The sequence below is a fragment of the Dermacentor andersoni genome, chromosome 3 (genome assembly GCF_023375885.2).
Source record: "Dermacentor andersoni chromosome 3, qqDerAnde1_hic_scaffold, whole genome shotgun sequence".
Taxonomy (NCBI): Eukaryota; Metazoa; Arthropoda; class Arachnida; order Ixodida; family Ixodidae; genus Dermacentor; species Dermacentor andersoni.
This window is the reverse complement of record NC_092816.1, coordinates 218,538,830-218,551,041: the sequence shown is the minus strand read 5'-3', so window position 1 is coordinate 218,551,041 and position 12,212 is coordinate 218,538,830. Positions and strand designations below refer to the sequence as shown.

The following is a 12,212-nucleotide window of genomic DNA, read 5'->3' as shown; positions in this document are numbered from 1 at the left end:
GCCGCAGCCGAGGAGCGAGCTTCGGTGCGCGTCAGAGCTTCTGTCCAGTGGTTGCGTGCCCTCTTCGTCCGACCAACGCGAAGCGAAGCGTTCGCTTGTCGGCGCGCGTCGAAGCTTGCCGACGCGTGCCAGTGGTTGGGGCATTAGGAGTGGAATGCGATTGCATTCAAAGATACCTGACTACTTCCCATGCTTCCCGCAACTGCAGCTTATGTAACCGTAGTGTCATCAGGAAACGCTGAAACCCTGGCGGTGAACGCTATGCACGAAGGCGAGCTTTCTGCCAGAAACACAGCCTTTTGCGTGGCCAGCGGATGGATGGATGGATGTTATGAGCGTCCCCTTTGGAACAGGGCGGTGGGTTGCGCCATCAAGCTCTTGCTATTATGCTGCCTAATGTCCAACCTAGGTTAAAAAGAAATAAAGAAGAAAAAACAATATAAATTCAAAGTACCAAATTTTCTGACCACCTATTGCGAACTTTGCTTTTGCACCTCTCCGTTTTCTGTCGTTTCCCTACTTTTCAACCAATCTTCCAATCGCCTCTTACTAATCGATATTGCTGACATGTTTAGTTTTCCCCTGCTTCCGCTGAACCCAAGGGCTTCAAGGAGGCCAGCGGTGCGTAAATTGACTGCTGGGCAGATGTCTTCAAGTTCTAATAAAACATGCTCCATTGTTTCACTAGCAGCGCATACATAAAGCCCCTCAATTTTTCAAAAGTAGCGCCATTCTTAGATCTTTCCGCCACCCCGCTCACCCTGGCTCTTCCTCCTCCACGCCTCCTGTCTCCCCAGCCTTCTCCACTCCCCCATTGGCCAATCTGTGTCACGTGGAAGCAGGCGCCGCGCTTTTGAATATTGTTTTCTTTCCAGAGCGGAGCAGGCGCCGCGCTTTTGTATATTTTTTCTTTCCAGCGCGCTCCGACCTCCATTGTTGGGCCTGCGCGACGAAAGTACGGCAGGCGGACTAACGGAATACGTTAGCGTAATAGAATGTGTTAGGGCCGAGAACTTAATTGCGATGCCGTGGTGCTGCGCCTTCGGTTGCCGCAACAAACACAGCGAGGGCAAAAAGATTCTTGCTTTGCCATCCGGCGGGCGCAACGCAAAAAGAAAAGTGTGGATTCACAGGATCGGGCGGGTTGACTTCGAGGAAGTGGCAAAGAACGCACGGCTTCGTGAAGTAAGTGCCACGGCTCCACACAACCTCTTCTTTTGAGCCTAGTTGACACCTTCCGCTTCGAAAAAGTGTATGTGTTCATGCTCTGCGTGATTTTTAGCGCGTTGAAGTTGACGTTTTCTTTCTTTCGAATGTGCTATCTTTGTTTCACGTAGTTTCGTCTCGCGGTGAAAGCGCATGCATCTGCAGCTCGCCTGTGACATAGAAGCGACTTTATTCTGGGTGTGTTTTGAGCTCCACCAGAAGTTAGCACATTCTCGACGCTTTTGCAAGGCTCACTATGACTTGTGGATGCAGTTTTTTACCTTCGAATGTACGCCCGCATGTATTGATTTGGTTTGTGGTGATTAACGTTTTTAACGTCCCGAAGCGACTAAAGCTCTGATGGAGGTCGTAGTGCATGGCTCCGGATAACATTATCCAGGTCGCCAGGGGATGTTTAACGTGCACTTGGATCGTAGAATCGTAGGTGGGCCGGTAAATTCCTCGTTGGCGTTTCATAATTCTCGCGCGGGCGCGCTAGCGCTGCTTTAGAAGCTGGCACCTCAGCGCGATTGTATTTCTTCAATATATTTTATTTACTACTCGTAACAACGTGTCATTATTTCGTACTATTGACGGCGCTTCCAGGGCACCAAAGCTGCAACGAGAGCACCAAAGCTAGCACCAGGGCTGGATGGGGCTCGCCGAAGCGTGTGCATGCCAAGGGAGTATAAGATAGACTGTCCGCTATAGTGGACAGCCGATTTTGTATGCGAACACTCCCTGCGCCGCCTGCTTTATTGTAATGTCACGTGCTCCTCAGAAGCCTCCGTTAGCCGTTACATGTGCCCTCCTGGAGCAGTACTTGTAAAAAAAAACGATATGTCGTCACGATTACCAAAGCACCCCGCAATGAAAAAAGCGGCCCTGTTGCCAGGCATCGCTGACCGCAGACAGTCGGAATCTCGCATGCGCCGGCCGACCAAAAGTATCGTGCAGGTACGTAAATGAACCTACGAAACCACGTACTCATACTTTCACGGTGTCAAAACCTGAAACTTCGGTAATTACGCGCTTGTTTGAGCAGAACGCGTGCTTGCGTCGTGTTTCAGCAACATGAACTTTACGCCTTAAATACGGCTTGAATAATAGTCCTTTTCTCTATTTCTTCCACAATTCCGACACGACATATTTAAGGCCAGTTACCAACTGACGAAGCAACATCTGTATTGAAAAAACTGCTCCGCAGGGCTTGAACAAGCTTTTCCGCGGATTTCTTCCCGTAGCGTGTTAGCCGTCGTCTGCTACGGCAGGCCCACCACCGGCGGCGCCACCGTCGAGGCCGCGCCGAGCGGAGGAGGAGGGAAGTGAATAGCCCTACTTTGGGAGATTGAGGGGTTTTACGCATACATAAAGCCCCTTAAACTCCGTAAAGTAGTGCCACGCTTTGAAGAATGCCGCCTCCTCCTCGCGCGCTGTGGCCGAGGCCGACCCCGCGTCACTATTGGCCTAATAGCATCACGTGGGCCCTCACGCCCTGCATCAGCGTAATTTTTGCTCGAGAAGCGTCTACGAAGTGTCGAGGAGCGCATGTTGGCGCCGTTGCTACGCTCGAGCAGTGTAGGCGGCGCCACGGTCCAGGAGGGAGCGTGAAAGAGAGGAGAAACGAGGAGGAGTGAAGGCGGAGGAGGAGAGTGTCACTACTTTACGAAGTTTAAGGGGTTTTACGCATACACAGAGGCGAGCGCCATCTGGATGGTGTTGCCACGAACCGGCCGCGCACTTTGAATAGTAGAAACGCTGGAAAAGGGGTTTGTGTTTCAGTTTCCGCATAACAGAATTATGTTTTCTCGTACATTCAAATTACAGTACGACGCGATCATGTCTGCAGGCTGTCTGTAATCCATACCTTACAATTTTTTGTCGCGTTTTACTTCGAGAAATTAAATTAGTTCAGTAACGCCTCTGCTGTACACGTAACGCCTGCATGGTTGGATATGCATGGTTCGGAATTATTTTGTACTCACAAGAGGACCGTCGCTTCACGCCGGACGCCAACGCCGGATTTTATGCTGCACGGGACTTTAACGCTATCACGATAAATATTATTACGATATGATTCCCCGAGAGACGAGCAGCCGCGAGAACGACGAAGAAGTTGGTCGGTGCCCTCGGCACGAGCGAGTGTCAGCCTGGCTGCCTGGCTCCAGTGTAAATAGCGTGTAAATAGCATCTCTCGTCTGTGTCTTTCCACACGTAACATTTCTGGTGGAGGTCAGCGATCCTCGTCCTCACCACGGAACTCCAAAGTGGTCGGCACACCGCGCTTGTCACCATGCCTCCCCGTGACGAACCCGCCTCCGAAACGGCGTCGGCTTGTCCGACTGTTCCAGTCGTCACGGTTGCCCCACATCATGACCCAGGTGTGTTCTCTGGCCTGGAGGGACAGGATGTCGACGACTGGATCAAGCTCTATGAACATGCCAGCGCTAATAACAGGTGGGACCCAACAATTATGCTCGCCAATGTCATCTTTTATCTCGGCGGCACCCCACGCGTGTGGCACCAAACACATGATGACGAAATAACCAGTTGGGACAGTTTCAAAGAAAAACTGCGGGAACTGTTCGGCGACCCCATTGCGCGCAAGGCTGCCGCGAGAAAGGCTCTTGCATCTCGTGTTCAGTCACCTACAGAGCCATACGTTTCCTACATCCTCGACGTCTTGGCTCTATGCCGTAAAGCTGACGATCATATGTCCGAAGGAGATAAAGTGGCACATGTGCTAAAAGGCATCGCCGACGACGCTTTCAATTTGCTTGTATTCGGCAACGTGTCGACTATCGATGCCATTATAAAAGAATGCCGTCGCCTTGAACAGGCTAAGAGCCGCCGTATCTCAAACCACATTGCGCGCCTAACCAACACTGCTGCTACGTCGACATGTGAGGGTCCACCACGTCAGACCACCGCCTGTGACGACGTCACCCGCATTGTTCGCCGCGAACTCGAGGCCGCCTCTTTGCCAGCCTTCTCCACGCCGCATCCCGATCCGCCAGCAACCACCATTACAATGATTCAGGCTGTCGTCAGACAGGAATTTGAAAACATGGGTCTGAACACCGTGTGTTCGACGTCTCGACCCACCGTTCCCCAGTTCTCTATCGGCCCTCCTCGTCCCCGGCAGTCCTTTTCTGCCACATCTCGCCGCAACCCGTCCGAATGGCGTACACCTGATGACAGGCCGATCTGCTTTCACTGCTGTCGCATCGGCCACGTCGCCCGTCACTGCCGCAACCGATGGCCACCACCTCCTCGGACTTACGCCCCCACTTATTCCCGCACCTTTGGACCTTCTGTACCCTATGCCACCCGCCATGAACCTACTACTGCTGATGTCCCTGCTCCGAACCTTCGCTACAGCCGCTCGCACTCACCTCGACGCCACCAGTCTCGTTCGCCCCAACCCCGCCGCTTTTCTTCGCCGCCTATCGCCTCCCGCACCCAGCCGGAAAACTAGGCACTGCAGCTTCTGGAGGTGAAGCTGCGTTGTCGACCCTGCCCTCAAATCCTCTGCTCACGTTACCTACTAACCGAAATCTTCTTGATGTTGACGTTGACGGCTATCCTGTCACGGCACTCATCGATACAGGAGCACATCTTTCTATTATGAGTGCTGCCTTCCGACGACGACAGAACAAGCTCCTCACCCCAGCGTCGGCACGCGTCGTCCGCGTTGCCGATGGCGGTACTGTGCCTATCATCGGCATGTGTACGGCACGTGTCAGCATCGCCGGCCGCCACACTCCTGTACTCTTCACTGTAATTGCTCATTGCCCCCACGACCTTATTCTCGGCCTCGATTTTCTCTCAGCCCATTCTGCCCTAATTGACTGCTCTTCCAGTACCCTTCGCCTCGAGTTGCCGATGCTCGCAGAACCTTCTGACGCACCCCGCTGCCGCTTACGCTCCACCGGCTTTCTTCGCCTGCCGCCAAAGTCCATAGCCTACATTGAACTGTTGTCTTTCCCACCAGTTCCTGATGGCGAGTACCTCGTCACTCCTCTGCCCGACATCCCAATACAGTATGACGTCACCGTGCCTCACAGTATAGTTACTATTACTGCGAACCACACTCGCATGCCTGTCAGTAACTTTGGATTGGCAAAGCAAATTCTACCGCAAGGTATTTGCCTTGCCACCATTGACTGTCTCGGCGACCAATACGTGGCAGCGTTATCGACCGATGGTTCTCGCGACCTTAGCATGCCCATCGCGCCAGCCTCGGGCGTCGATCCCAACATAAAAAAAATGGTTGCGACGGACCTGTCCTCTACGCAGGCTGAAGACCTTTGCGAAGTATTATCGTACTACCGCGATATTTTCGACTTTGACGATCGCCCTTTAGGCCAGACGCTCGCGGTCAAGCATCGCATTCTTACTGGCGATGCTGTGCCTATTCACCGACGACCGTATCGAGTTTCTGTGTCGGAACGCCGAGTAATTCAAGATGAAGTGAACAAAATGCTCGATAAAAACATCATTGAGCCTTCATCGAGTCCCTGGGCGTCACCTGTGGTGTTGGTTAAGAAGAAGGACGGCACGTGGCGCTTCTGTGTTGATTACCGTCACCTGAACAGCATTACAAAAAAGGACGTCTACCCGCTCCCACGTATAGACGACGCCCTTGATTGCCTGCACGGTTCCAGATATTTCTCGTCTATTGATCTTCGTTCGGGATATTGGCAGATTGCTGTTGACGATATGGACAAAGAAAAAACCGCGTTCATCACACCTGATGGCCTATACCAATTTAAAGTAATGCCGTTTGGATTATGCAACGCCCCTGCCACCTTTGAGCGTATGATGGACTCCTTGCTCCAAGGTTTCAAATGGTCCACATGCCTCTGCTACCTCGACGACGTCATCGTCTTCTCGCCAACGTTCGACACTCACCTTGAGCGTCTCACAACTATACTTGATGTATTTCGAAAGGCGAAGCTGCAACTTAACTCATCGAAATGTCGTTTTGGCCACCGACAAATTACTCTTCTGGGCCATCTAGTTGACGCTTCCGGAGTACAGCCTGACCTCGACAAAACTCGCGCTGTCCGAGAGTTTCCGGTTCCGAAGACAGCCGCAGACGTTCGAAGTTTTGTAGGGCTGTGCTCGTACTGTCGTCGTTTTGTTCCAGATTTTGCGACAATTGCTAGGCCCCTAACTAATATTTTGAAGAAAGGCGTACAATTCTCGTGGGGTACTGCAGAAGCCGCCGCCTTCTCTCGTCTCGTCACTCTTCTAACCTCACCACCCATTCTCGCCCACTTCGACCCTGATGCGCCTACAGAATTACGTACAGATGCCAGCGGTCATGGCGTAGGTGCCGTCTTAGCCCAGCGTCAGCGTGGCAAGGATCGCGTTATTGCTTATGCGAGCCGCCTCCTAGCACCATCGGAGCGCAACTATTCCATTACGGAACGCGAATGCCTTGCTGTTGTCTGGGCGGTTGCAAAGTTCCGTCCTTACCTTTACGGTCGCCCTTTTTCCGTAGTCACTGACCATCATGCTCTTTGCTGGCTCTCATCGCTAAAAGATCCTACAGGCCGGCTTGGTCGATGGGCTTTGAGGCTACAGGAATTTTCATATTCCGTGGTGTACAAGTCTGGCCGCCTGCACCAAGACGCTGACAGTTTGTCGCGTTACCCTGTTGACGACTCTGACTCCTCCAATATTGCCAGTGCTTCTTGCGTATTCTCGGTATCCCAGCTGCTTCATTTCGCCGACGAGCAACGCCGTGACGCCTACATCAGAGCACTCATCGACCGTTTTGAACACTCTCCGGCCGATGCTACTCTACGCCTCTTCGTCCTCCGCGACGGTACTCTGTACCGTCGTAACCTTCATCCAGACGGCTCTGAGTTCCTGCTTGTAGTACCTAAACACCTCCACTCCACCGTTCTAGAAGAGCTTCACGACGCACCAACGGCAGGACACCTCGGCGTATCTCGAACCTATGACCGTGTACGTCGCCGTTTTTTCTGGCCGGGCCTTGCCCGTTCCGTACGACGTTACGTCGCCGCTTGTGAACTTTGCCAACGACGCAAGAAGCCTTCCCAGCTCCCCCGCTGGTTACCTGCAGCCGCTCGACATCCCTGCCGAGCCCTTCCATTGTGTCGGCTTGGACCTTCTAGGCCCATTTCCGGAATCTACATCAGGAAACAAGTGGGTTGCAGTCGCGGTGGACTACGCGACCCGCAACGCCGTAACCTGTGCTCTTCCGACCAGTTGTGCCACTGATGTTGCGGACTTCCTGCTACATGATATTATATTGATGCATGGTGCTCCGCGTCAATTGCTTACAGACCGCGGCCGCACCTTTTTGGCCAAAGTCATTGACGACATCATGCGTGCCTGCTCAATACAGCATAAATTTACCACCTCCTACCACCCCCAAACGAACGGCCTCACTGAGCGTTTGAACCGCACCCTTACAGACATGCTATCCAAATACGTTTCAGACGACCACCGTGACTGGGACCTGGCTCTACCTTACATTACCTTTGCATATAACTCTTCCCGTCTCGAAACTGCTGGCTTTTCCCCGTTTTACCTCTTGTATGGCCGCGAACCGACGCTACCACTGGACACTGTGCTTCCGTCCGCCACAGCTTCAACTAGCGATTATGCCCGTGATGCAATCGCCCATGCTGACCATGCTCGCCAACTTGCGCGCGCTCGTCTACAAGTGTCTCAAGACAAGCAGAAACAACGCTACGACCTCTGTCACCGTGATGTCCATTTTGTGCCCGGAGCCCTCGTGTTGCTTTGGTCACCATCGCGTAAAGTCTGCCTTTGTGAAAAACTGCTTTTCTGTTACACAGGCCCATATCGCGTGATACGCAAAGTGACCGATGTCACCTATGAAATCGTTCTAGCCACGCCCACGACGTCCTCCGCTGTGACAACCAGTGACATTTTCCACGTTGCCCGACTCAAGCCCTACAACTCTCCATGCCCCTTGGATATTTAACAGAGCACCGTGACGGTGCTTTTGCCGCCGGGGGGTAATATTACGATATGATTCCGCGAGAGACGAGCAGCCGCGAGAACGACGAAGAAGTTGGTCGGTGCCCTCGGCACGAGCGAGTGTCAGCCTGGCTGCCTGGCTCCAGTGTAAATAGCGTGTAAATAGCATCTCTCGTCTGTGTCTTTCCACACGTAACAATATTTCGCCAGCAGAATTATAATGCTTTTGTATTCCCACATATAAGCAGTCGTAAGTGGACCTGCCTTTCTTTCTTTTTTTTCACAAAGTTTATCGTTGTTAATCGTTCCTTGCCACCAGTTATATCAGGCCCGCTCATCATCTATTACCTCGTCAAGACCATCTCTTCAAATGTAGCCTGTATACACGAGGACTAACCCGTTTTACAGAGAAACTGTTAGCCTCTAGTTGGTAGGGACGGGTCGGGATTTTTCGTAGCGGGCAGAACCAAAACCGGCAGCTGGTAAAGGGGTTCGTGTTTGTGTTTCCGCATAAGACATCATATTATCTCATATATTCGAATTACAATTCGATGCCATCATGTCTGTAGTTTGGGTGCAAGTCGTTCTCTACAAATTTTCCGACCCATCTTATTTTGAGAAGTTCAATTGGTTCACTAACGCACTTGGGCCAATGCGAAAGGCCCAAAAACAAACGGCAGCTGGAAGGATTTGTGCTTGCGTTTCCACGTACGAGAAATATGTGTTCTAGTATATTCGATTTACAATCCGATGCTATCATCTCTGCAGGTTCTGTGTAAGTCGTATTTTACGAATTTTTGGATGCATTTTACTTTGAGAAAGTCAGTTATTTCAATAACGCACTTGCGCTAGGCGGAGTGCCTCCAAGAATGAGCATGTATGGATGGGTCGATGGAAGGATGGATAGATGCTATGAGCGTCCCCTTTAGAACGGGGCGGTGGGTTGCACCACCAAGCTCTTGCTATTATAATGCCTGATGTCCTTCCCTAGGTTTTAAGAAAAGGACAAAGGAACAAAAAACCACGATGGACTCCCACAAACAAATTTCCTGACCCCCTATTGTGAACTCTACTTTTGCACGTCTCCGTTTTTTGTCGTTTCCCTACTTTACTTCCACCAATCTTCCAATCGCCTCTTACTAATCTCTGTTGCGGACATGATTACTTTTCCCCTGCATTTGCTGAACCCAAGGACTTCAAGGAAGCCAGTGGTGCCTAAATCGACCGCAGGGCAGATGTCTTCACATTCTAATAAAAATGCTCCATCGTTTCCCTAGCTTTACCGCAGCAAGCACTTGCTTGTTCTTCCTTTTTATATCTTGTTTTATAGATGCGTGTTCTAAAACTTCCTGATGTCGCTTCGAAAAGTAATGAGATTCCCTTTGAGTTATCATAAATTGTTTCTTTCAAGATTTCATCTTTTCCTCTTAAGTAGTTACTCATGGCAGGTTTCTTTTCCATTGCCATCACCCATGAGAATATTTCAGCCTCTCTGACTTTCTGCTTGACGTTCTTTGTTGCTGTGTTCCCACCCTTCAGGCCGCATACTTGCTGGTAGGTTTCCTAGTTCTTTTCCTCCACTGTGAATCAATGTTTTTCCTGTACAGATACCCCAACACTCTCCCAGCGCATTCACTTTCTTCCATATTCCTCAGTCGTTCTTCATACTGAACTTTAATGCGAGCTTCCCTCACTTCAAAACTAGTCCAGCCCATATCACCCTGCACAGCTTCATTTGTAGTCTTCCCGTGAGCGCCCAATGCGAGGTGACTCACTGACCTTGGGTTCCCATCGAGTCCTGATTGTACCCCTGATTTAAAGCAAACAACCGCATTTGCAAAAGTGAGTCTTGGAACCTTTACACCTTTCCACATAACCCGGAGCTCCACGTGCCTATTGTACCCCCATGGCGCTCTGTGCTTCATTATGGCTGCATTTGTCTTCACCCTCACTGTTATTGTTTTTTCCTGTTTCCATATATCTATCGCTTTCTTTTATCCATATACCAAGGTATTTATATTCTCTTATCCGAGGTATTTCCTGGCCCTGCATTGCCATTGTCTGTTCACTCTTTTCATTGAATACCATAACAGCTGATTTTCTAATACTGAATTTCAAACCTAAATTCTTGTCTTCCTGTCCACAGATATTAGCCAGACGTTGCAAATCACTTTGCTTTGCATCAGACATTGGAAGGAGCTCCCGTGTCATGTTGCGTGTGTTATCGATCATCATACATTTGTTAGCAACTTACAAGACATATTTTTGTGAATATTATTGCTCTTGTATTTATTTTGTGTCTGCTTCGTGTGGTTTTTGATGCAGTGCCATCGGGACATATAAATGATTTTTGTTTCTTTTAGACTTAAAACTCAGATCCCCTCTTCGCTTCAGTATGTACTGTAGATGTAGAGCCACGTACACGTTGATGGCGCATACCCACTCTGGGGGACTCACCAAGAACCGGGTAGTCCCACGAAACAACAAGAAATACAACTTTTCCTCTGAGAACTACAGTGCCTTGTTTTACAATAATTGAATATCTTGATCCTCACTACACTGTTTTACCGCGTCTGTGCCCTGTATGAGAGCTTATGTTGCTACGTCTGTGTCCTTGTGCATTCATCGCCAATTTTATTGTTACCTACAAAGCTTACTATATTTATTTATTTATTAGCGCTTTGTAAGGCGAAAGCCTTATATGCCCCATGAAGCGAAAAATACGGCGTCCGTCCGGCGTCCGGCATTAACATCCAATGGTACTGTTGGGAGCTCGTTTAGCTGAGGCAAGTAATACACGTTTTGACAGGTTGAGAACAAAGAGTCGACTGGCTTTATTCCACAGTAAAACAGGCTGCATTATGCAAAAAGCTGAGGCGTGCAGACAGGATACAAGAGAAGTGAACAACACGAACGCCGACTATCAACTGAAGGGAGCACTGAGGCGGAAAGAAGAAAGGAGATACAAAACTCATCTTCGCAACCTCTGGAATGGTATCACCACGTGTCAGTTGGGTACATGTGCCGGTCTACGTGAGAGATAGTTGTTAAGGCACTTAATCTCTTCCTTATGTAAAGTAATCGAAGGCTGACTTACGCACGCACTTCCACCATTATAGATATGCCATGCCTCTACCATAAGACGCGTATCTTCATTCTTGTGCCTTTACAATATCGCGCATCCATCTAACTCTGGCGTGCAGTTACAATCCTGCCAATGTAGGGAAAGATTGGAAGGCGATCCACCGGTTAACGACCTTTTTCGTTCCATTAGCCTCTGATTGATACACAGGCTTGCCGAGTGGCAGCGGCGGCGCTGCTGTCGGGCAGCCACCTCACGTCTCAAGAAAGAGCAGGGGGCAATGACCCCCACGTGGAGGTAAGGCCAAGTAATTTAATTTCACAGAAGCACGGGAAAAATCACTGCGACAGGCGGTCGATACAAGGGCTCCCGCCCTACAATTCTGGAAGCTTGGGTGTGAATGGCGGAAATAATGAAGCGTTAAGGTTCAAGATAGGCGCGTTTCACGCGGTCGCACGACACTCTTTCTTCTTTAAAAGAAATTATAGGCTTTTACGTGCCAAAACCACTTTCTGATTATGAGGCACGCCGTAGTGGAGGACTCCGGAAATTTCGACCACCTGGGGTTATTTAACCTGAACCCAAATCAAAGTACACGGGTGTTTTCGCATTTCGCCCCCATCGAAATGCGGCCGCCGTGGCCGGGATTCAATCCCGCGACCTTGTGCTCAGCAGCCTAACACCATAGCCACTGAGCATCCACGGCGGGTTCTTTCTTCTTTGCCAAGTACGTCAATCTTCAATGCTTTCTTTGAACGCCAAACGACACGAAAGGGGCCTTAAGGAGTCAACTGTGGTTTCATATAGTCGCGCCGAAGAAAGAGGTGCGTGGCTGTTGACATTCTCGGAAAACTAAGCGCAGGCTGCCCGCGAGCGATACGCGGGGGTTCAGGTCGACGCTGGTCGAGAGAGGAGCCTCTCGAAGCGCCGCCACTGGTGG

The 12,212-nt window shown here is 50.4% G+C and overlaps 1 protein-coding gene across 2 annotated transcripts in view; it reads right to left on the bottom strand.

Moving 5' to 3' along the window:
• Positions 1-12,212, bottom strand: part of LOC126524302 (uncharacterized) — a 95,083-nt gene that overhangs the window by 76,573 nt on the left and 6,298 nt on the right. Inside the window, exon 1 of one of the 2 annotated variants that reach the window (XM_072287027.1) lies at positions 3,460-3,508. The exons of the other annotated variant lie outside the window; for it this stretch is intronic. Within the exon in view, the coding sequence (XP_072143128.1) occupies positions 3,460-3,501 (42 nt within the window). The 5' untranslated portion in view covers positions 3,502-3,508. Of the gene's footprint in view, positions 1-3,459; positions 3,509-12,212 lie in introns of those variants that run through there. 2 annotated transcript variants of the gene reach the window in all.